We start from the raw sequence: 27,330 nt of genomic DNA, 5'->3' as shown, positions 1-27,330 counted from the left end.
TGTCAGGGTATAAATTAATTACCACACGTGTAAACTATAACACAAATTTTTACTTCACTAAAACAAGCACAGTTTTCACCTCTGAAATACCAGCTTTATTCAACACCTTTGGCTAGGGCTCAAAAGTGAAGGAGATAACACTTTTTTCTTTATTCTGACATGTATTTCCATTAATTACGTGCTTTCTCTTGTCTTCATCAACAGTAAACTTAGGGTAAGTTTTTCCTACCAATTTTAAACAGTTCTGCATGGCCAATTTTCAGGTCTGTCAAGAAAAGCCAAGACTAATATCCCAGTGTCATGTTTATAGCCATCTGTGTAGAAACAAAATCAGGTTTGGACAGCTTTTATCTTGCTAAGGTTCACATATTTTGATGTGCGGATGAATACTTGGGTTTAGAAGCATAAATGCATTAACATGTTTGGCAGGGGAAGGGAGTGGACAGCTTCTTCAAAACTAGCTCTTTCAAGTATTGACGGAAAGTAATTAAAACGAGGTGAGACATTTTTGGGGAAAAATAAAACCACCGAAATAAAACAAAGCACAGTAGTTCCACTAGGCCAGAGTTGGAGCTTCCCACAGATATGAATAAAAACAAGACTTTTCCAAGTAAGAAAACTGAAGAGTGAGTGAGCCATTTTGTTTTATAGTCATAAAGATGATTTCCTCAGTTGTAAAGTAATGAGGCAGCAGGCAACCACACCTGGTTGTGTGCTGCCTGGGGGACTGAGGCTAACCACCCCGGCTGGAAGTCTGCAGGCTGAGGTATGCCGGATGCAAAAAGCTCTCCAGCGTTTAAAGCCCAGAGGTCACTGTTAGGCCTTTCACATACATCTGCCATCTGGCTTCATTCAGTTCCCCTATAATTATTTCCCTTTCCCCTTTCTGCCCTGGAGTCATCTTCGAAGGAAATTATTAAGCATAGGATTAAGTTCACAGCAAACAATGATTTTTTTTATCTGATATATCTGAGATACAGCTTTTACTTCACACCTTTGGTAGCTTCCTCCTTTTGCCCAATGAATACAGAAGGAATTGCTTGCTCTGAAATTTCCATCCAGAAAGCTGGCTTCTCTGACCCCTGTAGCATTTACCGATTTTTCCCGAACCCAAATTCTATAACATTTTAAATATACATAAAAAAATACTATCATAAACCACAGGAAGTGGGTTTATAAACATTGTGACTAGCTTTAAGACGGTCAAGTACAAAAGATTTAGCATTTCATGATTGACAAAGGGATTTTAGTAAAATGGTTGGTCTACAAAAATCTAACTTCAAATTAATAAGTAAAGCCTGAAATAAAATGGAAGAATATTGTAGGAGATCCATATGGTAAATCTATAGGATAGCAAACATCCAGATTTAAAAAAATAATTTATTTTTCAATTACAGTCCACATACAATATTAGTTTCAGGATTACACATGTATATAATTTACGAAGTGATCACCCTGTGAAATCTAGTACCCATCTGACACTATACATAGTTATTGCAACATTATCGACTATATTCCTTATGCTATACTTTACATCCCCATGACTATTTTGTAACTACCGAGTTGTACTTCTTAATCCCTTCATCTTTTTCACACATCCCCTATAACTCCCCTCCCATCTGGCAACCATCAAAATACTCTCTGTAACTATGATTCTGTCTCTGTTTTGCCTGTTTGTTCATTTTGTTCTTTAGATTCCCCATATAAGTGAAATCATCTGACATTTGTCTTTCTCTGTCTGACTTACTCCACTTGGCACAATATCATCTAGGTCTAGCCATGTTGTTGCACATGGCACGATTTAATTCTTTTTATGGCTGAGTAATATTTCATTGTGTATATATATATATATATATATATATATATATATATATATATATATATATATATATAAAATATATACATATTTATATATATACATATTATATATATATGTATATATATATACACATATTTTATATACACACACACACACACACATACACATATATATATATATATATATATGTATAAAAAACACATCTTCTTTATCCATTCATCCATTGATGACTACTTCCATATCTTGGCTATTGTAAAATATGCTGCAATGAACATATGGATGCATACATCCCTTCAAAGTAGTTTTCTGGTGTCTTCAAATAAACACCCAGAAGTGGGATTGTGGTCCTTCTTGGTCTGTTGTTATAGCCTTTGTTTTAAAGTCTATTTTGTCTGGTATAAATATTGCTACCCCAGCTTTTTATTTTATTTTTTTTCCATTTAAACTTTCATGAAATTATCTTTTTCTATCGTTTCACTTTCAGTCTGTGTGCGTCTTTCCATTTGGTCAATCCCTCATAGGCAGCATATGTAAGGGTCTTGTTTCCTTATCTATACAGCCACCCTATCTATGTCTTTTGATTGGAGCACTTAATCTACTTACATTTAAAGTAACTGTTGATACTTATGCAATTACTGCCATTTTATTATTCATGTTTTCTATCTTTTCTTTCTCTTTCTTTTCCTTTTCCCTGTCTCTTTCTCCTTCTTCTTAAAGAAGTCCCTTCTGTGTTTCTTGTAATATTAGTTTAGTGGTGATGTGCTCCATTAGCATTTTTTTCTATGACGCTCTTTATCGGTCCTTCAATTTTAAATGATAGCTTTGCTGGGTAGAATAATCTTGGTTGTAGGTCCTTGCTTTTCATCACTTTGAATATTTTGTGCCAATCCCTTCTGGCCTGCAAAGTTTCTGTTGAGAAATCAGCTGACAGTCTAATGGGAGCTTTTCTCTTGCTGCTTTTAAGATTCTCTATTTGTCTTTAATCTTTGGCATTTTAATTATGATGTGTCTTGGTGTGGGTCTCTTTGGATTCATCTTGTTTGGGACTCTCTGAGCTCCTTGGTCTTGTATGTCTATTTCCTTTGCCAGGTTAGGAAATTATTCCATCATCATTTCTTCAAATTCGTTTTCAATTCCTTGCTCTCTCTCTTCTGCTTCTGGTAGCTCTATATGCAAATGTTGGTATGATTGACAGAGGCCCTTTAAGCTATCCTTATTTTTTTGGATTCTTTTTCCTTTTTGCTGTTCTGATTGAGTGTTTTCTGCTACCTCATCTTCCAAATTGCTAATTCAAACCTCTACTTCATCTAATCTACTGTTGTTTACCTCTAATATAGTCTATATTTCAGTTACTGTATTCTTCATTTCTGAGTGGTTCTTTTTTATGTTTTCTATCTCCATTTATGCTTCCTATCTCTCTCTTGAAGTTCTCCCTGCATCATCGAGCATCCTTATAACCAGTGTTTTGAAGTCTCCATCTGATAGATTGTGTGTCTATTTTGTTTAGTTCTTTTCCTGGAGTTTTATTTTGTTCTTTCATTTGGGAATATTTCTTTGTCTCCCCATTTTGGCTGCCTCTCTGTGTTTGTTTCTGTGTAATAGGTAGAGCTGCTATGTCTCCTGGTCTTATTCAAGTGACTTTATGTAGTAGGTGTCCTGTGAGTTTCAATGGCACAATCTCCCTGGTCACCTGAGCCACGTGCTGCAGTTGTGTCCCTTGTGTGGATTGTGTTTGTCCTCCTGTTGTAGTTGAGCCTTTGTTGCTCTTTGCATGTCACTGGAGGGATTGACCATCAGGGTAATTGGCTGTGAGGACTGGCCATGACTATAGTGGAGTAGCTGTTGTGTAGGGGCTGATACTATGGAAGAGGATTCACATTAGTAGGGCTCTGGTGCATGCCTAGTCTGCTCTTTGGATGCATCATCTGTGGAAGTAGCCTGGTGGTGCTTCAGTGTGGTCTGAAGCTGGCTTTCAAGCTTGCCAGCCCCCAGGACCTTCTGGAATGGGCTCTGCCTGAGGCCAAGTTCAACCGCAGCCTATGCCCTGTCCAGGGTCACCTGGCATGAGCCACAATGAGATCCATAAATGTCTTCCACCCACACTGGGCTTGGATATGCCTGGGGGAGGCTAAGCTGTGAACCAAGGCTGGCTGCCACTTGTGCTGGGCTTGGGGCTGCTTAGCAAGAGGTACAAGACATCCGAGGCCAGATGTTGCTTTTTTGGGGTTTGTGAACCTTTAGAGCTTTTAGGAAAGTCCACAGCATAAGCCAAGACAGACTATTTGTATGGAAAAGCCACTGGAAGTGGCTTGGATGTGCCCAAAAGTTGGGTGGGGTGGGGATCTCACGGAATCACCAGGGAGGGGCAAGCAGCATTAGCCAGGTTGTTTGGAGACTCAGATATGGTGCCAGCCTGAAACAACGGGCTCTGCCAGCAACTCAGTCTGGAAGAATGCTGCCCCTCTAGCCCTTGCCCTGAAACCAGACAATTCAATCCTCCCTGTATGTCCTGGCACCTTTCAAGGTGCTGCCCCAGCTCTGGCGCTCAGAGCGAGTGAGTCCATCAGTGAGTAAGTCCACATATGGTTGCTTTAAGAGGAGCACTGGGACTCCAGCAGCACTCCATCTCACTCAGCTCAGTCTCCAGTGGTTTTCACTGCCAGAAGTTATGGGGACTTCTGGCACTGGAACCCTGGGCCAAGGAGCCTGGTGTGGAGCTGGAACCCCTTGCTCCTCTGGGGGGATTTCTGCATCTGAGAAAGCCCTCCCTATTTTTAACCACCGCATGTGAGTGTAGGACCAGCCCATCCTACACCTCTGTCCCTCCTACCAGTCTTGAGATGGCTTCTTCTGTATGTCCTCAGTTATACAGCTTCTGTTCAACTAGACTTCAGGCGATTCTCAAGGATGGTTGTGCTGTAGTGTAGTTTTAATTCTGTTGTGGTCATGAGAGGATGCAAGCAGAACATTTACCTACTCCACCATCTTGACTGAAAAATTGAAACACCTAGATATTTTGAAACATCTGTATTACTGCTTGAACTTTTCCATTTTTCCTCAATGTTTGGTATCATGTAGACACAACAAGATCTTTCCTTCCAACTTTCCCCGGTTTCAAAAAAATTCAAGGAAACATTTCATTACATTATTTGTTTTGGATACTTCTAGACTGAGGCTAACATCTTCACCTTTTTATTCCCCCTAGTATTATGGAGTAGATGTCTAATACATACTGATTGAAGGAGGGAGAAAAAGATGATGCATAATTAAATGTACAAATGAATAGGAAAACTATTTCTGAATAGACCAATTCCATTATTAGTAATAGCATATCTGTGAACTCAGGACTACATTTATTCTGAAACCTTCATTCTATGCATCCGTATTTCATCAATCTTTATCATCTCTCATTATAATATATAGAGAGCCTGAGTAATTATTCTTGTTTTACAGGTGAAAATACCAAGGAACTGAGATATGAAATCTGTCAATTCACATACTGAGTTTCTGTAAATCATTCGACTGCCCAGCCCAAATCTTCCAATAAAATATGGTGCTTCTTTGAGTATAAAGATTTATTATTTGAACCCCAAAGACATTTATTTCTATATTTATTTATTCATTTTGGTCCGGGGTCTGAATTACTGAGATGTGTGAATAAGAGGCACACTATGGGACTACATTTGAGACACACTATGGGACTCATTTTCCTGTCCAAACGCCTTCATTTTTCAATCACAGAGGTTAGCACTCTCTTTCTAGCTGGCAGTGATTATTCTGGATAAAATGGTGATGATAGTGGAATCTACTTCATAAAATTATTATTGGTAGAACCTACCTCACAGAGTTGCTGCAGGTATTCACTGAGAAATCATGTGTGGAGAGTTCATTGTAGATTCTGGTGCATACCTTTTGCTTGAACAGATCTAACCTGCTTTGGTTGGTAATGCTAATGCTGTTAGCATTGAACCTGGTATGTAGTCTATTCTCAATAAATGTTAAGTTCATTCCCACTTCCCGCTATGTACATGGTGATAATGTTTGCACTCCCTTCATTGTTTTAATGTGTTGTTCTGCGAGAAAGGATAAATCTGCTTTATGCTCTGGTTTCATTAAACGATAAGTAGGCTGGGAAAGTAAAACCAATTTTCCTAAACTATAAGTGATTCTAGCCATGCCTGCCCTTGGTCAACTAAAGTAGAAGATTGTAATAAAGTTCAGAATTGACCGTCCCGTTATAAAATCCCTGATAGCAGAATTATTCATATGAGCAAAATACTCTATGGAAGTTGGATGATATTCACCCAGTCAGTCAGTCAATAAATGTGTATTTGGTGTCCATGATAAATGTAGATTACTCTTCCCATAGGTCAAAACCCTGAGTGATCAGAGGATGGGTATCAGCAGTCCACCTGACTTGTAAAATGAGAAGGAGGCAAAAGAAGAGTGAGTTGAGAACTCACAAAATAGCAAAGAGAGCTATGGGTGGCAATTTCTTTTTGAAAGAACATGCTGATCCAACAGGTTGTCTAAGGCCCAGAAGTGACTTTCAAACTCTGTGGGGTATGTGGAAAATTGGCACAAAACTGAAAGACACTGGACCAGAGATCAAAGATGGGTTGTATGTGGCCAGGAAAGGTCCTTTTATTTGCCTTTGGCATCGAGGGAAGGGTGTATTTGGCAACTGTCCTTGTACAGGTCCCTGCATGAGCAGTCTTGGAATTTTAAGCTGTTCTAGGGACTATAGCTCAGAATTTCCACAAACACTTTTGTTCAACAATGTTTTGATTTCCTTACCCCTAAAAGAAGTCAAGTTATTGGGAGGCTGGGTTGTTGGTGGAAAGGCAGCATTCACTACGTTAGTACAGAGGAGAGACAGTATCATGCCACTCTCAGTTTAGCCCTTCCCTTCCGTAGCGAGAGAACAAAGTCTCAGAACCGGGCACTTCTGATGGGAAAGAAAGTCGATGTGAGGGATGGAGCCAAACAGTAGAGCCTTGGTTCACCACTTACTGGCTATGTAACCCTGGCCATTCATTACTTGTAATTTTCGTTTCTGCATCTGTCAAATGGGCATAAAATCCTTTTACTCAGCCTTGCAAGATTGCTGTTACCATTCAGTGAGAGACACAGGAACATGTTCTAATACCTCCCCATTTTTCTGCAGACTGAAGGGTCTATCTATGATGGCTTGCATCTGGCCACTAAGGAAAAAATGAACGTGAAAAATATACACCCTGTCTCACAAAACCTCAGGAAGCAGAGCCAGTGATTTGGGAAGAACGGGTTTATAATTTTTATATTGGTAGACCGAAGAGATGTCATTCCCAGGATAACTATTTGTAAAAGTAAGAGGTATCAAAGGCGCCAGGGAAGAAACTGAGCCTCTGTTTGTCATCAGGGATTGTTTCCCTTTGGTTATGCTATAATTGTAATTGAAGAACACCTTTTCCACAATGTTACTTGGTGCCATGCTAAATTTGAATGTACCGATCAAAAGTTTCAGCAGCTGCTGTATCCTCATTCACACGGCGACAAGGTAAATCTTTACCTCATGGCTCTGAACAGCTTGGGTTCAGTTGACATTTCTTTTTTTTTTAAGGAAGATTAATTTGAAATTTATTTTCCCCCAACCCATTTGGCTGCTCATTCCCACATCTCTGACAAAGGGAAAGACTCAGAAGGGGCCAATATAAGGCTTAATTTCTCTGCTGAATTCCTCTGAGTGCCTGCTTTCTGCTCTTTATTTGTATAAACATGGTACAATATGTATGTGACTTCAAGTGAAAGACTCCCAGGGATTGGGTAAGAATGTCTCACCAATGGCAGGAGATGCTCAATGCTGTGTTTCACTCTAGATTTATATTAGAAGGGCATTTTTAAAGTGGCCCTTTCTGATCATCATGCTAAAAAAACAAAAAAAAACAAAAAAAAACGGAGTTGAATAAAGGTGAACAATTGCAACCTGGACTAAGCTCCTGCAGGCAGGGGTATTTCCATTTTTTGTTTTATTTATTGAGATCTCTCTCTCCGTTACTTAATGTACAGAGCCAAGTTATTTTGCACTGCCACCAAGCAGGAGCTTTTTAAATGATTCAGGGAAGTATAGCTTTCATTTAGGTTTGTGCCCTCCAGTCTGTTTATACTGGTCGATACACTTGTCTGAAAAATATAATGGATTAGCACATCATTCAACAAGCTAGTCAGAAGGCAAGCTCAAGGCGACAGACACCAAAAAGTAAATTACAGTCAGTAGTAGGGGTAGGCCATGCCTCGAGCTAGGAAACCGCGTATCAGCACAAAACCTGTATTCTCTGAGAATGGTGGTGGAACTGAAAGGGATGAAAAATTTACACTCAAATATAATAAAACAATCAGCTCTACAAATTCATATGGTACTATAAACTGTGTGGTTTATGACACCGAATGCAAAGGAAATCTGGCTCTCACAACCATCCCACATGTCATAACCTCAGCTGGAAACAGACACGGATGGCATTTGTTTCATTTAATAGGCCCACTTCCTCAAGCGGGCATATATCATGGCTTACTTTAGACATTCCATTTAAATATTTGCAAAATGATGGCTAGCCACACGTTTTTACTTGGCAACCCAAGGGTTGAGGTGGGCTACAAGGGGGTGGGGAGAGGGCTAAAAATAACGTATCTCTTCTTTCTCAGCTTCCTCTCTCTTTTCCTCCACTCCCTCTCCTTATTTCCTTCTTTCTATTCTTTTTCTCAAGAAACAAAAAGCAGTATCGAGACACATCTCAAAATCATGAATTTATATTTTCTATGTCACCTACTGTGACATGAACCAAATCATCACAATGGTAGCTATAAGTCTAGTTACAATTATTAAACGGTTTTCTGTTTTATCACCAGTAACAATTAAAAAGAAGAATTAGAAATGGATTTTAAAAGCCCCAAGGCTTTTTTGATTTTTTACTATAAAATAAACTCCAAACAACAAAACAAATCACTTCTTTTACCAAGAGCTACTGAAAGACTGCAATGTTCTCAGACGTTGTACCTCCATAAGAATATTCCTTTTATCAGTTATATACTAATTGAGAGACAGATGAGCAGGAAAAGAATGTGGGAGCCTCAGTACTGAGAGCGAACATTAAGGACCACTGGAAAACCTACAAATTCAAAAAGAGACTTGCAACATCTGCCATCATCTGAGCTGCTTGGATGTGAGGTAAAAAGAGCAGAAAAGGTGGGATTTCAAAGTATGAAATATTATAAAAGATACTTCACCCACTTTTTTTCCCTTCTATACAAATTTATCAGATGTCAGTAGAGGGAAGCAATGAATACAATCCTTGCATCTTGGCTTCTGACATTCTTAGTGGACTTGATCATCAATGAACAGTGGAAAGGTCACAGGCAGCAGACTGCAGTCTGGTGACGCACGTGCTAATTAAACTGCACTAGTTAGTTGCACCAGGTGTTGGCCCACAAGTGGATCCATTACCTCTCCTAGGTTATCCTAGGGCTTTTGACTCACAGGCATTACCTCCAACAGGCTAGGCAGAAAAGGGAACGACCCTGGCCTGAGCCTGTGGCTGGTCTTTCCTGCTCTGATCTTTCCCCATGCCTGCCTTCATTGCTACTTTGTATCTCCGCGGGTTGCACCCTTATGTGGATGGACCAAGGCTGGCTGAACAATCCAGCAAAATCCAGCAAAAGTAACTACACAGTCTTCTGGCCTCGCCTGGTAGAGACGCCATGAATTCCTTCCAAACTGACCTCTCTCCTTCCCCACTTCCACCTCCAAACTCAATTCCTCAATTTCTCTCCAGCAGAAGAGCAAGAGATATTCTTGTTTATTTCCCAGGTTCATGCCCTTCACACCACAAAGATTATTCTTTTGAGACCCAGGTCCAAAGATTTTCCCTCTCTCTAGAATTTTTAACTTGCTACATGCTCAACGGCTCAACCTAACGGCATCAAAACTTAATGAGATTCATCCACCTATCTTCCCCTCAAACTATTCTTCACTCTCCCTTTACCTACTCCCCTTCTTTACCCCTAAACTTCTTGGAAGAGGGACCGAGACTCAATGAAACATTTGTACCTCTCACTCAACAAGCCGCTGCTTTCTGGCTTCAACCTTCACTAGTGTTACTGATAATATTCATATCACTGGTGACCTTCTAACTGACGGATACAATGGCTTTTCTCTATCCTGATAACGCTATCACTTTTGGACACTTGACCACATCCCTTCTGAAAAACTGCTTTTTCTTTGACTTTCCTAATGATAATTTCCATGGTTCTTCTAGAGGAGGCGACTCTCCGGGTCATTTCATGATGATTTGTGTTTCATCTGACATGCTGCCATCTCTTCTACCTGTCAGTAAATTGGGATCTTCTCAGGGTTGCCTTCTCAGCAGCTCCCACCCCCTCCTTCTGGAACTGTAAATTCTCTGTGGTGATCTCATCTGCCTCCCTTGGGCCCAGGGACAATCTATGTGCTAAGCATTTCCCAACCTGTAACTTTGAACCCAACCTCTCTCATGAGCTCTGCAGCCTGTTTATTCAACAGATGGCCCACAAGTTTCTCAAATGCCACATGTCTACATTGGAACTAAGTTTTAAAAATGCACTTCCTCCTGCTTTCCAGCACATTTGATCAGTCACCACGGCATTGATCTTACCTGAGAAAGTCCTCTCAAATCCATCCCCTTGTCTTTACGTGTGTACTTGTGTGCCCTACTGTAATTCTTTTTTTTTTTTTTTTCATTTCTTCCCTGGACTATTTATTGGTTTTTAAAATGGGAAGATGCCATCTATCTTCTAATTCTTTTTGCCAGATTTTTTTTTTTCCCTGAAGCACAGATTTAATATTTCACTTTTCCCTTTAAAACATTTTATGGCTTCCCAGGGTCTAAAAAAAAAAAGTCCAATTTCCTAAGCTTCCTCTGACACCCTTTCCAACTTGGCCTGGTTCTAACTTTCCAGACTCATCTCTTGCCATAAGAAATGACTTTGCAAATATGCCTCCCTCTGCCTGAATACCACCTTCTCCTTTTCTGCACGGAAAATGCCCCTCAAGGCCTGACCTAAATGTCATTTCTTTGGTAAATCCTTTGCAAACTTCTCCATGCAGAGTTAGTCACCCACTACATTATCTGTTCCTGTGGCTTGTAGTGCATCTCTTTATCTTAACATGGGACATTCATTAAATTATTTGAAATTAGCTATGTATAGGTCACTATAGCTTGGTTACTGTGTCTATGACATCTTGAAGACACTGGGTCCTTGAGGGCAGGAAACAAGCCTTAGTTATCAATAGCTTCAGTTTTTAGCAGGTTATGGCACAGGTAAGTCACCTAGTCTATTGGCTAAAGGCTGGCAAGCACGAATGCATATTAATGTGTGGCAAACATCATGGATACCCTGGGTTTAGACCCTTATTATTGATTACTGCCTCCTACTATTGAATCTTGGAATATTTCTAATAATGTTGAAGATCATAATTGTAGGCTATAACTACGTAATTTTACCAAAGTTTTAGAAATTCATTTATATGCATTGGAATTGTGAGAATAACTATTTTATGGTTCTGAGCAGGGTGCTTAATTGCTCCAGGTCTCAGATTCTCCTAATCCATAAACTTTGAATAATTCTACTTGTTAACTACCTAAAACTCCCCACAGACAGCTAGTAATAATGGTGAGTGCTTTGGAGTCAAGAGGGATGGGCTTAAGCACTAGTTCTGCTACTACCTACGTATATAACCTTGGGCAAGCTATTTAATGTCTCTGAGCCTCAATTTTCTTATCTGTGAAATGGGGACAGTAATTGTACCTAATAACAGGAGTATAAATTTTAATGGTAGGCAAGTGCTTAGAACAATGTCTGGCACACAGTAAGAGCTTAATAAATATTAGTTATAATTATTGTTCATGGTTAGGCAAAAAATATGAACAGAAAAGGTCCACAGAGTGATAGGAATTCTTCACAGAGAAGACATCAGGAACATACAAGTCAATCGTACGGATCAATCATTCTGATGTATTCTCAGAAATGAACTACGCTTATTAAAAAGACAGTCAATCTATCCTTTGCATGAGCCCAGAATAAAAGGGTAAGGGCGAGGTATCTGGGAGAACTACAGTTACTGACACTACTGGCCTGTAAACATATCCCCTTCAGCATGATATACAGCACTTCAGGACCCTTGTTTTTATATAATTGCTATTTCCAAAGCCTTTCAATTTCGAGTGCTCAAACGAGAGCAATTCATATTTCAGATAATCTCCCAACGAGGAAAACTAATTTCAAAATATTTGATCATCAAAGTTGTCCTCAGCTTCTCCAAAGATAATTTAGTCAAATAATATCAGATAATCTGAAAGTAGTCTAAGCAGGAAATTGCTAGAGACTCCATCTAAGCAGCCTCCATTTGCACTTATATAAATGTACTGAAAGTGTAGAAGACTTTGACAGCCTGCCATATGTGATTTCATTCCATAGCCTACCTACTTTACCATCAAACGTTATATCCTTTGAAGCATTGCCAGAATTACTTTACCCCGGTAGATATGCTAGATGTGCCCTTTAAAAGCCATATCATTTCTTTCTACTCTGACTAGTTCAGGGTAGCATCTGCTCAACTAAATTCCTTTGAAGGTTAAAAATAAAATAGCCTATTTCTCCCAGGCTCCCCTCCCCCACCTGCCCTAGTGCTTATGTAAAATGTCCAGTATTGGATGAATTTCAGAGAGCACACATTTTAAAGAAGAAGGAACCAGAGAAATCACCCCTTCATTTCACACTTAAGAAAAATTAAAATCCGGGCTTCTCACGAAGGTCACTTGCCTGATTAAGTAGCAGAGGCAAGACCAGAATCAGGGTGCCTGGATCCAAGTCCAGAGCCCTTTCTCCTGCTTCTCCAAAGACGGCAATTCTAACAGACAAAAGGATCAAGCCAGAAACTGACAACAGACACACCACCCACAGAGTGTCTTAATTTCATAAACAGAAAATGAATGCTTGGATTTCATCTCCAGGAAAACATTTGCTTTTTAGAAATAGTCATACTTGGCACTCTCTCTCCTCAGCGCTGTTGACAGTTGCAGTCAGTTATTACACTGTTGTGACTTGGAAGCTGATGCCCCCAAACAGATCAAAATTAGTAACATCATGATTCAGGATTGTCTCTGTTCCCCTTCAGCTTGCTAATCTATGCTTCTTTTATAATTATTTTAAAAGGCACTATCTGATTTCCTGAGCACCGCCCCAGGTGTTCTCGGTGATAATGAATGGATAAACATATCATCCAGTGTCACAGAGCAGTTGTGACATTTTAGAAATATCTTCAGTTTAAGTCTTCTCATTTCAATGTACATTACACCCAAGGTTGCAGGCTTGTGTTTTTACTAAAGAGCTGAATGAGTCCCAGTAATTGCATGATTTACTTGTCCGCTCAAGTGAAAAGGTTTTGAAATGTAGTGAAATGGCACGGTCCTTGCTTGGTCTTTGCAAACCCTGCGATGTCAATTTTAATTAATGAGCTGGAAAAATTATGTTTTTTCTTTTTTTCAATTTCAGGGAATTGGTTCCAGTTTCACCTCTTATTTTCCTCGAACTTGCATGTTCTATTGAGGGATGTGTAGACTTTTGTAATTCACACAGATATGTACACAGAACCATCCCAGACGCGCTGAATCTTTGCTGCACAGCAGTTTGAAGTGAACAGTCTGACCACGTTTCCCTCGTCCAGACGACCAGGTTGCAAACAACCTTCCCCTTACACTTGGCAACCGAGACTGAGGAGATCCCCATGCTTACTAGGAGCAGTGAGCACTGCTTGCTCTTAAAAAGTTGTCTGCCAACAGAATCTCATTTTCCACATAGTCATTTCTGATTAAGCTTAAAATGGAATGCCTCTGAACACTTTAATTTTTGTGCCTCTCTCCCTTTCCTTCACCCTCTTTTGATTTTGTCAAGTAGATAATGATTCTCTGCATAGATATTTAAAAAGAACTCATCACTTAAAGGAACAGTTCATAATATAAATAATCCTTATTTAGGCATTTTGCGATTTTGCTAGCCTTGACATTTCTTAAAGTGAAGCAAGCCTGTACATTTCATGGGAAAGAACCAGATCCTAGCTAATGCCACCATTTCTGTTTTCTGGAAACATTCCTCTACATATAGACAAGTACATTTTGTGCACATGTTTTTTAAGCTACAAAAAGTATCAAGTTCAACACTTAGGGACTTTGATTAACCAGATCTAAGCATCTAATAAAGTACAGTAAGAAGAGACACCTGAAAATCAAGACAGACTGTAGAATGATAATAAAACTCTGAAGTTCGGGAAACCATCCCCTGTATGCATGCTCCTAAAGCTTAGCTCTTTCCTAATCAAAAGGCAATTTCCTATTGTTTCCTTGGCAAAGCAGTACTAAAAGGGATTGCCAGTGGTTCTAAAACACTGCTCCTACTGGGGAGAGAGGCCAAAAGGGAGGTGGCTGCCGGACACAAAGCTTGCTTCACCAAAACCCAGAAGAATGCTAAGTGGAATCTATGATTCTGTACCTAACATGCAAATCCTGTATTACTGACACACGTCTGAGATTTACCAAATACCACACTTGGCACACCGGTAGTCTCTTGTCACCACTACCAAGGGACTTAACTGCCCTGAAAACATCCAATCTCAAACTACTTTTTTCCTTCCCCGAGAAAACTTCTTTCTGCACACATTCTTATGCTCTCAAAAAGTTTGCATAGTTATTGAAAGTAATATATATAATCTGCCAGCACATTAAAAATTAAAAGCATCAGAGGAAATTTTTCGCGTATTATTGAATATGGTAAATTTGCAGTTGTAGGAGGCTGCACGGGGGAGGAGATGCCCAAAGGAAACCTGGTTTACTGTTCTAGTGAATCATTTTGGAAACATATGAGTAGACAAAAATGCAGTAGGCACAAAAAGCAAAAAAGAAACCAATTTATACATTTATATATGTACATATACAGGCATAAACATCAAAAGATGCTCTAAATCATTGGAACAATTGCTATCAGTCCCTTTAAAAATGACTATTTAGGAAAAAGAGATTGCATCTTTGGACTGTCATCCATCCAAAGGGGACAGAGGGAATGAGAAGGATAAAGAGCCAAGCGGCATTTGTTGTCTAAAACCAGCATTGATGTGCAGGCGATCAGACTAGTTCTAGAACTTATACAAAAACCTAAAGTCAATTTCCTTATTATATTCCAACTGAAATTGTTGCCATGTTACTCCTGACATGAAAACTATGTCTTCTTATGTAAGAGCTATAGATTGAATGTGTGTGTGTGGAAATGAAATTTGGATTTCACATGAATTTAACGATTTTCTGACCCCCTTCCCAGGAGGTCAAGTTATTTCTTATTCTTCATATGAGCAACTTGCATTTGCTCATCACTCTCATAGGGTCCAGGAGAACGGAAGGATAGCTGGCTTAGGTGTAGAGGTATTATTTTGCATATTGCCTATAGAAGCACCTTGTTATAGACAGAAATTATCTTTACTTTCTAAGTTTGCATAATAAAATAAGCCATTAAATTAATACCATATAGAAAATACTACTTGTCAGGCAAAGAAATGCTTTCCAGAAAACCGGGGACATTACGTTGCCAATGCCTGCATGAATAATACATGGGTTAATTCAGAAAAACACCGTTTCATTATTTAAAAATGAATAAATTACGGACTTAGAATGATGACTAAATTTTCTTCTCCATCTTACTTTTGCTCAGTGCTCTATTTTAAAAATGAATATGAAAATGCCATTTTACCCACACAAATAAAACAAGCTAACTCCTCAAAAAGTATTTTTTCTGACTTTAGATTTCCTGATGCCATTAAATGTAGACACTCCATTTTCTTTTTTCTCTTAATTATATTAACTCCAGAAATTAAGAAGCAATGTGAAAGGTCTTCAAAGTAAACGTTTGAAATTGGTGAGCTTATCTTTTATCGTCTTCTGATTCTGTGATTCAGGCTAACTAGAAAAGCCCCCTTCCCATATAGACTTTGTGTGTTTTGGCCTCAGCACCTGGTAAAATATGTCTAAGGGAATAAACAGGAAGAATATAACACTCACGTATGATGACACAAATTTCTTCCGTTTTCCTTCAGAGATTTTGCTTGACACTAAAAGGTCTGTTAAAAATCAGTCCCATTTGAGGACTGATGAAGACATGGAAGAGAGAAAGAAATGCGCCAGTAATAAGAAATTAATTTGGAGCTAAAATAAGTAAAACATCCCCCATGCCGTGCATTTAGGCCGAACATCAAGTGACAACCAGCAGATTATTCTACCGATTCCTAATGCTGGAAATTCGGATGGCATTTACTAGCATAACCTTTCAACTCTGAGCACATCAATAGAGGCCGACAGTGGCTTGAAATATGATTCCTTGCAGATAGCAGATCCTCATTCATCTGGCTGTGCCGCTCTGTGCTCCACTGCACAAACAGCGTCTCACCCACTTCTGAGAGGACACTAATAAAAACGGCATCAATTTTCAGCTCTAGTACTACTGTGATCTCTTTATATGTTCGACATCCAACATTAAATTAAAATGCTGTTATAAATCCTACTTTCTGAATCTGGAATGAGTGTTGGGTTTTTGTCGCATGAGACTGCAGCAAATCTTGTCAAAAGCAAGGAAGCACGTCTTGTTCACTCAGAATTAATGTTGTGGATGAAAGAAGGAGGTAAAAGGGGTTGAATATGGTGAACTGAGGGTGTCAAAGCCAGTGGGGACTGTAGCTTCAGGGTGCCAAACAGGCAGGGTATTTGCTGCTTTCAAGAAGTGGCTAATCAAGAATTGTAATTATCAACGACAAGCTGTGTGGCAGGAAGATTACTGATAAATAGAAACGCGCATGCACACACACACACACACACACACACACACACACACACCCTTATACATCAACAGAAAAATTTTAAGCATAAAGAAATGGTCAATTATTCCTCTACGGCAGAAAAATATTTTCTAAGCAACAGTGGTCCTGAGAAAGCCTCATAGATTACATCAAAACCAAGGCTGCCACTGGGATGCAAAGCCCCATAACACAAGGTGACATGCTATTTGGGTCTTACGTCAGTATTACATAATTTTACAGTTACACGAGAAACACCTAGAATCACTGGATGGTGACGGAATGACAGTCTTAGAAACCAAAGTGCATGGATTAAAACAGTTTCAGAAGCTTTCTGTGTAAAGATTGCAGGGTTGGGAAGAAAAGGAAAAAAAAACCTTGCAAGTACAAGAAAGAAAGAAACTGATTAGCTCTTCCCATTTTGCTAAAGATGGGAACGCACTGTAGGAGAACATTAGGGAATGTTTCTACTCTTCCTGATAAAAAGATCCCTGCTAATACAGGTGATCAACCTAGAACTATGTGAACTAAAAGGTAATAAGGGCTTCACCAAAGATACAGAGCACGGAGCTGCGGTGTTCTTCTGCCTGGCTCATTCATAATTACGGAGGAAATAAAGAGGCGTGTTTGTCTGTTTGGAAGGGTGGGGTGAAAGGAAAATGGGGAAGAGTGAGCAGTTCAATATCTGGATCGAACAGAGGAACTTTTTCCCCCAAGGATCCTGCCGGGAGGAACCTTGACATGCACAAAGTCAGAACGTAGGCGAAGTTGCCCTGGTGAGAACGATAAGGTCACTCGTGGGATTGCTGAGATTATCTCTGTCAAGCACTCGGACAGCATGCAGTCAAATGATGCATCATGCAGTCATTTTCGGGGGCGGGAGGGGGGGAAATCAATTTCTTCACCAGGTCGGTATTTGCTTTTCAAAGTGCCCTTGTAGGCCATCACCACCAAGCATTTATCAATTTAAATGTTGTAAATTGATAATGTGCCACTGTGCCTTGTACTGTTTCTGAATTATTTTGATACTTATATTTTCTCAATAGTTTCTAAACCCTCAGAGCTTCCACATTCAAAAGGGCATTTTTCTTTGTTCCACCCAGAAGTGATAAACTTTTTATGATTAGTACAGGAGAAAAATGCAGACTTGCTGTGGGGAAAAAACACAGAGGCTGCAGAAAATTATACATCATCTTCTTCTTCTACTTTTTTTTTTAAATTAAGGTGTGCCTACTTGAAAGACTCTAAAAAGGGAGGCCACAAAGCAATATTTAGAGGGCTATGTGTATTCATTTATCGAAGGAACTCAGGTTACCCTAACGTTGCATAAATTTAGAACACCAACTGAAAAAATGCTAACACTTGGCTCCATTATTATAAGCTCTCTGCTGTGTTGAAATAACTCTTTTATTTTCTCTTTCTAGTCCAGCTATCTAAGATGTGATGATGCCAAACAAGAGTAATAACTTGTAAGGAAAGCTAATACCTGCAATTTTTAACCCCACTAAACAAATTATATATATATATGTATATATATAGATAGATATGTATATAGATATCTATCTATATACAAAATGGTCTTGGTCTTTTACAAGCATGGAAGTGAGAGTATTAACCACATACTAACCTCAACTTGATTTGCGATTTGCATTGAAAAACAGAGTGGAAGAGTTAAGGTTTGCACTTTGGAAAAGCAAAAGAAAGACATGGCAGTTGCAAAGCATCTTTAACCTCCAGTGATTTATTGGCCCTCAGCCAAGTTATCAGGGGAATCTAATTCTTCTTTATTATTCAAATAAACCACATTTGGCACCATGGTTCCCTTTCAGAATAGCTTCACAAATAGACTGAGCTCTGTCATTTATTTGACCTTGTACGTGTGTGCTGTAGCTGTAATTTTATTTGCCATTCTATATAACAAATGCAGAGAAATCTAAAATATGGAGATAACAACAGAATGTGGAGAGGAGTTTATGGTAAATACAAGTATATTTGCATGGCCTCAAAAAAAAAAAAAAAGACCAAATTTAAAAAAACCGTTTACTCCTTTCACCTTCACCTCTATAGCTCTTATATCTCAGCCACCTTGGCCCTTTTAGCAAGCTGCCTTGAAACAAGCCAATTTGTAACCTTGTCTGTAGCTACCTTTTGGCTGGTTTATAACAGCAAGGAAGTATCTTCTACCAATGAGAAGAGGGAAGTGACTCCTATGCAAGCTGGGCCCTGGAAGAAGTGGGGGGCATTAGAATACTTTTCAAGAGATGGCTTAGCCAGCTGCTGGCTATTTTCTAATCTCACAACATAAAAATCTGTTAATTTCCCAGTGTGCTCTAGATCCCATTTTATTTTAAATAGGACTCTGTGTTAACTTGAAAACATTTTGCTGGCATAGGTATGTATCAGAATCATCATCGCTCACCTCACTTTCAAGGAAAAATGTTCTCAGAAGCTATGAGTCCATTTTTATCCTCCGGTTGACTGAGACCCATCTCCTCTGCCTCTGGAAACTGTAATGTTAAATCTCTCAACAATGTTTAAAAGAAAACGCAGGATTTGCATATGGAATAGGAAAAGCTGATTTAAAAGCACAGAAACCATCAAACTAGTCAACGTTATTGTTAGGTTCGGATTCCAGAACACCACTCTCAAAATGATCTTTGGCACACCAACAGCTGAGGGGGTTATGGGTCTTCTGTCTGCCTATGAGATCTGCAATATGTATGTGCATATTTACTACATGAGTCATTACAGCTCTGCCCTAAACATGAACTCTACTGGGAGCAGATCAGTACGTTATAACCCACATTATCAGCCCTTACAGAAATTGTATTTGAGATTTATTTTTCTATTTCTGTCTCAGAAAATCTTTGCGCTTCTTGAGAAGTGATGCTTCCTTAGGTTTGATGGTTGACTTTATTTCCCTTTTTGCTTTGGTTACTCGGAACCTCATAGCTAACTTCGAAGCTTGAGCAGACCATTTATGTCTGTTCTTATAAGCCTTGATTGTGGTCTCCTACTCTGTGATAACAGATTACCTATCTTTATCTGTTTCTCCTTATATCCTAGTTCTATTTTGCCATTACTTTTTTATTGTATATGTTTATGTAAGCTATTTCCTTTGTGGAAAGAAAAGGGTATACGCCAACAAATAAATAGTTCTCTAAGCTTTAAATCCTATATCAAACTACTAATGCTTTTTATTTATCATATAAAGTCTCTTTTGGATCCTTGGAGATTAAGTCCCTTGAAACAGTTTTCATAAAAGCTGACCACATATCAAGGCTACATTTTCAGTGTTAGGGAATCCACTCTGTTTTCTTTCTTCATTTTCACTTCTGCCTATTCGATTATAGTTAGAGAACAGAGTTGTGTTTAGCAGCTCTGAGGGCCATCACCAGGTATAAGAAGTCATTTAATTTCCATGTAAACCAAACTCAGCATCGATATTTAGGGATCATCCTTTAAGATAAGGCCTCCGGTGAGTCACTAGAAATCATTTTTACTAAGAAAAGCAAGTCAACACTGCGTATTTCTACAACCTGAAACCACATCTTAGATGTTAAGTTAAACATATATCTCTGGCAAAGTCAAAAGGGCTGCCGAGGAGGGTCGGACATCGTCATAGATCACTTCATTCCCATCATCATGACAGTATGAAGATACTTTAAAGAGAATAACGGCCACACACACACCTTGGATACCAGGAGCTGTGACACTCGATGGAGTGTAGAAGAAAAATCCACTCTGGCAGTCTTTACATTCATGCTGCACAACAGAGCTCGGTAGAAGTGTCGCTACTTGGTTTCCTCACGAGCCAAAAAAAGAATCCTAATTCTTTCTTGAACATAAGCCGTTTTAAAGCCACCATATTTATTTACATGTTGAAAGAAAATAAAACTGAGGATGGAATAGCTTGAGGGTTCCAAATGCAGACACCACTATGCTCTAACAAACTGCCATGCTTACAAGATTCCTCAACAATTTCACTGGATGAGTCTTTGATGCAACAGTTACATGTTAACTTTATTTAATGAAACTATTTAAAAAGGAAAAGAGGGAACATAACTCTATACATTCCTTATCACTAGCTAGATGAAATAACCACAGAGGCAAAATTGCAGGACATGAACAGAACATTTGGTTTGCATTTAATTAAGGGTGTGTGTGTGTGTCTGTGTGTGTGTGTAAAAGATGAAGTGTTTACTTAATAACTAAGTACATTTTACATTGTATGTTACCCATGAGCACCCCACACCCTCACAACCGAAGAGGGCGCTGAAAAAACTTGGGAAGAGTTACTATGTCTCAGGAACCTCAATTACCCGATTTGGACTTAAAACGTTCACTGGGTTGGCAATCCTTTCCCAAAGTTTTAGCATAGATTTGTTTCCCCTTCATTCTTTGGCCATTGAAAACATACCATGCTTTTATCAGATTATTTTCATGTTAACCCAGAACTATTCTTAAACTTTAGTTCTGAACTCTAAATACATACGTCGGTATATGCAAAAATCACTTTCTAGATGATATACTCTGCATCATTTCAGTGCATAATACCTCCAAAGGAAAACCTCTGGCTTGTACCTCAGAGTCTCTACCTGCATATTTAACCGAACACATCCACCCACAGGGCAAAGGCACATTACAACCAGCATCAGCCCCCAGATAAGTCACAACGCTGACTATCGACAGGCACTTTAAAACCCACCACATATACAAAAGCAGGGGAAGTACACACAGAAGTCACCAGCTACTGTACCATGTCTGCACAGCTGCTTTATCTAGCAGAAGCCTCAATAATTCGTCTCAGATTTTAGGACAAGATTGACTTAATGTTACAGTAGAGAAGCAGTGAAATGAACTGCTTTTAAGGAGAAGCCAGCACAGGGTTAAAGCCAAATTTTTCCTGAACAGATGATATTTCAGATGGCCATACTATTCCAGATGCATCCATTTCCTTGAAAATCCAATCCATATATGTGCATATGCTGTGCTGGCAGGAGGACTGACTGAAATGGCCAAAACCCAAGAGCTAATATTCTTTTGGCCAGAATAATGCAATTATTATTTTCCTAGCTATCAGTCTAAGCATACAGAGCCATCTGTTATGCAAAGCAAACATACACATCTCAATTACAGAAAATGCAGTTGCCTTGACAGAATTTGGATTACACCACTAACCAGGGCTGTAAAATGTGTTTTGAGCTAGTATATAATGGATGCTTTTCAGGAGTTCCCTAATTAGCATTTACCTGCTTAAACTAATTATTCATCCTTCTTCATAACTGGCTGATTAAACTTTGTTGGATATTCTGCATAAAACAGATGAATATGGGCATTGCAGAACAACAAACAGTGGTGTTTCCGGTTCTACTATACAGTATTAACATGGTGGCACACTAACTTCAAAATTGGAGATTCCCAATACTAGGTCCCGAACAGATTAAGATAAGGCTTAAAGTCTATTAAATGACTATTACAAAAGCAGAGATTTCAACAAGATATTTCAGCAAGAATACTAATATTAAGTTAACAATGGCTCAGTTTCCATCATTTGGTTTCTCGAAGTCCGCATAAAATAGAATTACTCTATACACTATAGTGAATAGCTTGCATGCTCTTCAAGGAAGAGTTAATGGACCCTTGCTTGGATTCTCCACAGTAAATAATCAAATTTGGCAGTGTTTCTCCTCTTCCCCCAGCCCTCCTCAAATGCCAAATATCTCTCTTTATTATTTCCCAGTGTCTTTCTTGATTTAGCTATTACCCAGAAATCTTACTAACACCCACCAGTTCCAGCCGTGCTGGAGGCCTCCTTAGAGCAGTGCCAACTTTCAGAAGCAATGAGTCCAGGGTGGGTCCTAGTTAGGAGGAGAGAGGCGAATCTTATCTCTGTCTTTAGCTCCAAGGGGCAACTGAATGAGAAGTAGATTATCTGACTTGGCAGATCATCATACACCCACAAAAGCCCTCCCACTCAGGCTGTGTTTTCCTTGTGCCAAACCCATCAGATGAAAAGGGTCAAACTCAGCCAATCACCTGGATGGGCACAAATATCCAGACGTTCAGCATTTTTGTGGCGAAAACATCTGGATAATTAGTTGAATCGCAAACTTTCCTTCAGGGTATTTTGGCATTCTATAGACACAGCTTGTGTCTTGGAAGCCAATGGAAGTAAAAGTTTGGTGTTCCGGAAGAAGATCGAGAACTGACATCTAGGATTTTTCTCCCTTGCCCCATCTGCCTCCATCTTCTCATCTTTTCACCTCTGACAGACACATGTGAGTCACTAAACTGCAAAGAAGGAAAGGCCATCTTAGTTTATGAAACTGTCTTGCAGCATTGGGAAGCATTTGCAAAGGCAGCAAACTATATCCTTGTTGGAACCCTCCCTGAAACACATTTTAATGGTCTCTCTCAGCATTTCTTGACTCCAAATGACTCCCTGTCATTGTGTCAGCTCCCAGGATAATGCAAGGAACTCCATAAACATCCAGTAATAGGACACAAGGGAAGTGCTATTACTGTGTCCCTCTCCTACTGGGCACAGAGGTTTCAAAGTTCAAAACAACTGAGGGAAGAAACTTCATTTGGTCTTAATAAATTAATAATGATCCCTGGGGGGTGGGGAGGACTAAAGTTTTTGAGCGTGAGTTTATTCTGAACGTTCTGAACTGACACATACAATTTTCCCACCGACTCTGTGAGAAGAGTCGGGTAGAGCCATCAAAGAATAAATTTGATCATTCACGCTAAGCAGGATATCCACCAAGGAAGGAAAAAGCACAAGGCTCAAGGAGCCTTTACAATCGCAGCCAAGAATCTAAATAGTTTTACTTACTTGTGAGAGGCCTAGGTAGATGGAGACTGTTTCAGAAATGTACAAAAATTTTCCTTCTTGATTTAGTGCAAATACAAAGCCATCCAGGGACTGCAGAAAAAATAAATACATAAATAGGTTAACAAATGTTTTATGTGATGGAGATTTAATTAGTAAGGCATCTGATACAAAGTAACACATAAGGAATTGAAGACCATTTTTTCCCTTCATGTTTAACAAAAGTCCTAAGATCTTTTATCATTGCATTACATATGAACAAATTAAAGGTCTGAATTAGGATTACAAGCTTTCCTTTATTTCAGCGACTTCCTTATGTCCCTGTCATTTTGATCAAGATACATTACATTCATGTATAAAATCAGGTCATGCTGATTTTATGAGATGTTGCCTTTATTTTTTTGGATTCAGTAGCTACTGAGATTAAATCAGCAAGATTCTCCATTTAATAGCAGAACAGGAATGGAAATTGTAATGAAACAAGAGAAAAAAGGGTTCCTGTATGAAGAGCAAGTAAAATCACCACTTGAGCTACTATGGACATTAATAATTTGCTAATTAATAAAGGACTATGCCCTGCTCAGTCCCATTATCCGTTGTGTTAGAACCAACAGGAGAAGCCATACATTATGGGTGAATGTGTACAGGCTGAAACCTTATAAACTGTAATCCTCTTTTGCAAAACTCTGTATTTAAGTTTTCTCGTGAAGGATCTACTTTCTGTTACAACTCCTGAACTGGAAACAAAAGAAGAAAGGGGGGGAAAAAATAAAAAAGAAGGATGCTACACATCGTCTGGAACTCCTGAAACCTTAGTTCACTTTGCAAATGGAGGGTTGCATTTTCAGTTTAATGAATGGTGTAAATCATAATGGACTCCAACTGCAATATACCACTTAAATTGAGAATAAATGTGTTTCCGATTCTTGCAATCCAAGTGCATTTGATATGTCCCATCATCCTCATGTCTTTTGTGTTGCTTTGTTTATTGAGTTTTAACCAGGTAGATTTCCTAAGTACTGCTTGCACAGGAGAAGTGTTAACGATTAGTGATATTTACCGAAGCTGTGAATTTGGAAGTAGAGGCAGCCCAAGATGGGAACAAGGTATGTGGCAACACTAAATTAATAACTTGTTTTTAAAACATTGAAATGTGGGAGAAGCATGTAAAATTCAATTAGAAAACTGTACTGCCTCAAATCTCAGCGATAATTTCAGTCTCCTAAGACACTGAACTGTTTTTGGAGCTATAGATGTATATATGAAATGTATGTATCTATGCATATGGGGATATGTGTGTATATATATTTATATGTATATATGCAACTCAGAGTCCATGCTTCCTGATCTTTGTTTCATAGCCCTATTGGTCAGAAACTGTGGGTAGCACCCAATTTCCTCCTCTGATTTAGTGGGTTCTAAAAACAATTCAAAAGTCACATCTCATTGTTCCACATAAAAACAAATTACACGATAAATAAGCTTTTGGTTAAGATAGCACAATAATAATAGCTTACATTTATTGAGCAGTATATGCTAAGCAGTTTGCATGTATTGTCTCTTTTCATTTTCTCAAGTACCATTTGAGGTAATTATATTATTATCTACATTTTACACACAAGGAAATTGAGGCTTAGCTAAGTTAGGCGACAGGCCTGTCCCTAGTAAGTGGGAGAGTAAGGATTCGAACTCTGACCGTCAGACTCAATTATTATGCTGCCTTCCGCTAAAAATAAAGATTCTCTAACTGGTATGTGTACATTAACAAAAAGATAAATTGGATAGTATTTCTGAAGTTAAAATATTTATATTAAGAGTCAGCCTATAGCTTAAAAGTCATCATCACTTGGTTTGAATGATTTGTTCAAATGATAGAATCGTCTCCTTAGGAGGAGGCGACCAATGGGAAAAGGGCAGACCTGAGAGTTCATAAGTCATTTCCACAGTAGGTGACCTCGTCAGTCAACTTTACTCTATAATCTCTCTCCTGGAACCAGCTACGGGACAGGGAAAAAAATACTATCTGAGAGAACTGGGCTCCTTAGCTTTGACAAAGTTGCCAGCCCCCTGGTGAAATCCAACCTGTGAAGCTTAGAGTGTGGTACAGTGGAACCTTATGTGAACCAGGGAAAAGCAAAGTTGCCTTTGTAGAAGTTTGGGAAGGATCTCATTTCAACATGTCTTCAGTTCAAACAAGATGTCTCCTGAGGATGATGCATGAGGGTTAAGACTCCCCCTTTGGAACTTCCACATGGAGAAAAGGGCCTGGTTAGGTTTTCCATGCAACTGAAGAACCATGGCCTCGCATACAATCACAGAGATTTGTGTAAGCCATCTTCTCAAGCCTTAAAATGCCACTGTCAGATTAGAAGGACACACCCAAAGATCACAAGAGGACTTCTATGGGGACAAATGACAATGAGAAGGCTGATTGAGAGCAGAAGAAAGGACTGATGGAGCTGGCACAAAGACAATCTGTAGTCTAAACCCTCATTTTACAGGTGAGGAAACTGAGGCAAACAGAGGCTAGGTGGCTGGACAAGATCCTACAGCCAACTAGTGGCAGAGCCAGGATTAAATCTCCTGCACTCCAATATTATTTGAGTATTTATGACATTGTATGGTCCTGGTTGGCTTATTTAACTCCCAAGGAGACTGAATTTCCCAACAGTGGGGCCATGTCTTGTTGAACTTTATCTAGCGAACACCTAACAACTGCTCAACCAAGGCTTAGTAAACCCAGTTCTACCTCCAAACACAATGCTTTCCTTTTATATCATGAACGCTAGAATGACTACCAGGGATGGCAATTATTTCCTCCAAGAGTTCTGTTTATGGAGCTATTAGATTACTTGCAGTTTCTGATGCTGCAGATGTCTAACACGGTCTGGGAGATCTCCTGACATTTGGAAGATCAGAATTAGACTGTATTCATTTATAGTCTTCCAAAATACCCAGTGCTATTCATTTGCCATCGACACACAGCCTTTACTTTCTCACCAAAAGAGATGAGGATTTTTTTTTAACAATAGGTTCGTATCTCACGTATTTAATAAAATACTGGAGGTCTGGACCCCATAGCAAGGAGAAGGAATATCTGGAGGCTAAACAACTGTTGCTATTAAGCAGTGGAGATCTAAGAATTGGCCAGTTTTGTTTGGCAAAAACAGAGGCTTCAACACATGTTCCAATTTCCTGGTGAGATTAAAATGAGTCTATGTCTACATGACACAAAGCATCCAGTCAATTCAATTAAAAATAACAGCCAACTTGGTGGGGAGAAAAAACAACTAGTCAGATTAGTTGTTTGTCATCGCAGAGGTAAACAAAACAAAACAAAACTGGTTAGTTAATTTTTCACTTTTATGCTTACCGTTTCAATCAATTATATCTACAGTGTCAAATGAATGTCTATAACTCAGGTTTTGATTACCTTGTAAATAAAGAATTGGGGTATGAAACCAGATAGGCAAGGTTGCTCTTCATGTAGCCATTACCTTCCCCTTCGGGGTGATCCCTATCTATAGTTAGCCGCATTTTGCTGCTTAGAAAGTTTTAAAAGTAGCATCAATATTGGTTTAATGTGGGCGTCTGAATTTTAAAAGGTGGGAGGAGGAAAGAAACATTCAATCAGTCTGTCTTGGGAACCAAATGTGATTATTCTGAAAGTTCTAAGGAATTTTTTTAAAAGTTTGAATCAAGAAAGCTACTATATATACTGAGCTGTTTCAATCACTGCAGGCTACTTTTTAATTTTTTTTTTTAACTGCC

The 27,330-nt window shown here is 39.0% G+C and overlaps 1 protein-coding gene across 10 annotated transcripts in view; it reads right to left on the bottom strand.

Moving 5' to 3' along the window:
• NPAS3 (neuronal PAS domain protein 3) overlaps positions 1-27,330 on the bottom strand; it is an 848,147-nt gene that overhangs the window by 214,264 nt on the left and 606,553 nt on the right. For all 10 annotated transcript variants that reach the window (XM_033109513.1, XM_033109503.1, XM_033109504.1 and 7 more), the window contains one exon: positions 23,563-23,652. In XM_033109513.1, coding sequence (XP_032965404.1) covers positions 23,563-23,652 — 90 coding nt within the window. The remainder of the gene's footprint in view (positions 1-23,562; positions 23,653-27,330) is intronic.

The sequence above is a fragment of the Rhinolophus ferrumequinum genome, chromosome 6, assembly GCF_004115265.2.
Source record: "Rhinolophus ferrumequinum isolate MPI-CBG mRhiFer1 chromosome 6, mRhiFer1_v1.p, whole genome shotgun sequence".
In the NCBI taxonomy this organism is placed as follows: domain Eukaryota; kingdom Metazoa; phylum Chordata; class Mammalia; order Chiroptera; family Rhinolophidae; genus Rhinolophus; species Rhinolophus ferrumequinum.
The sequence above is the reverse complement of the archived record's forward strand: the minus strand, read 5'-3'. Positions and strand labels throughout refer to the sequence as shown.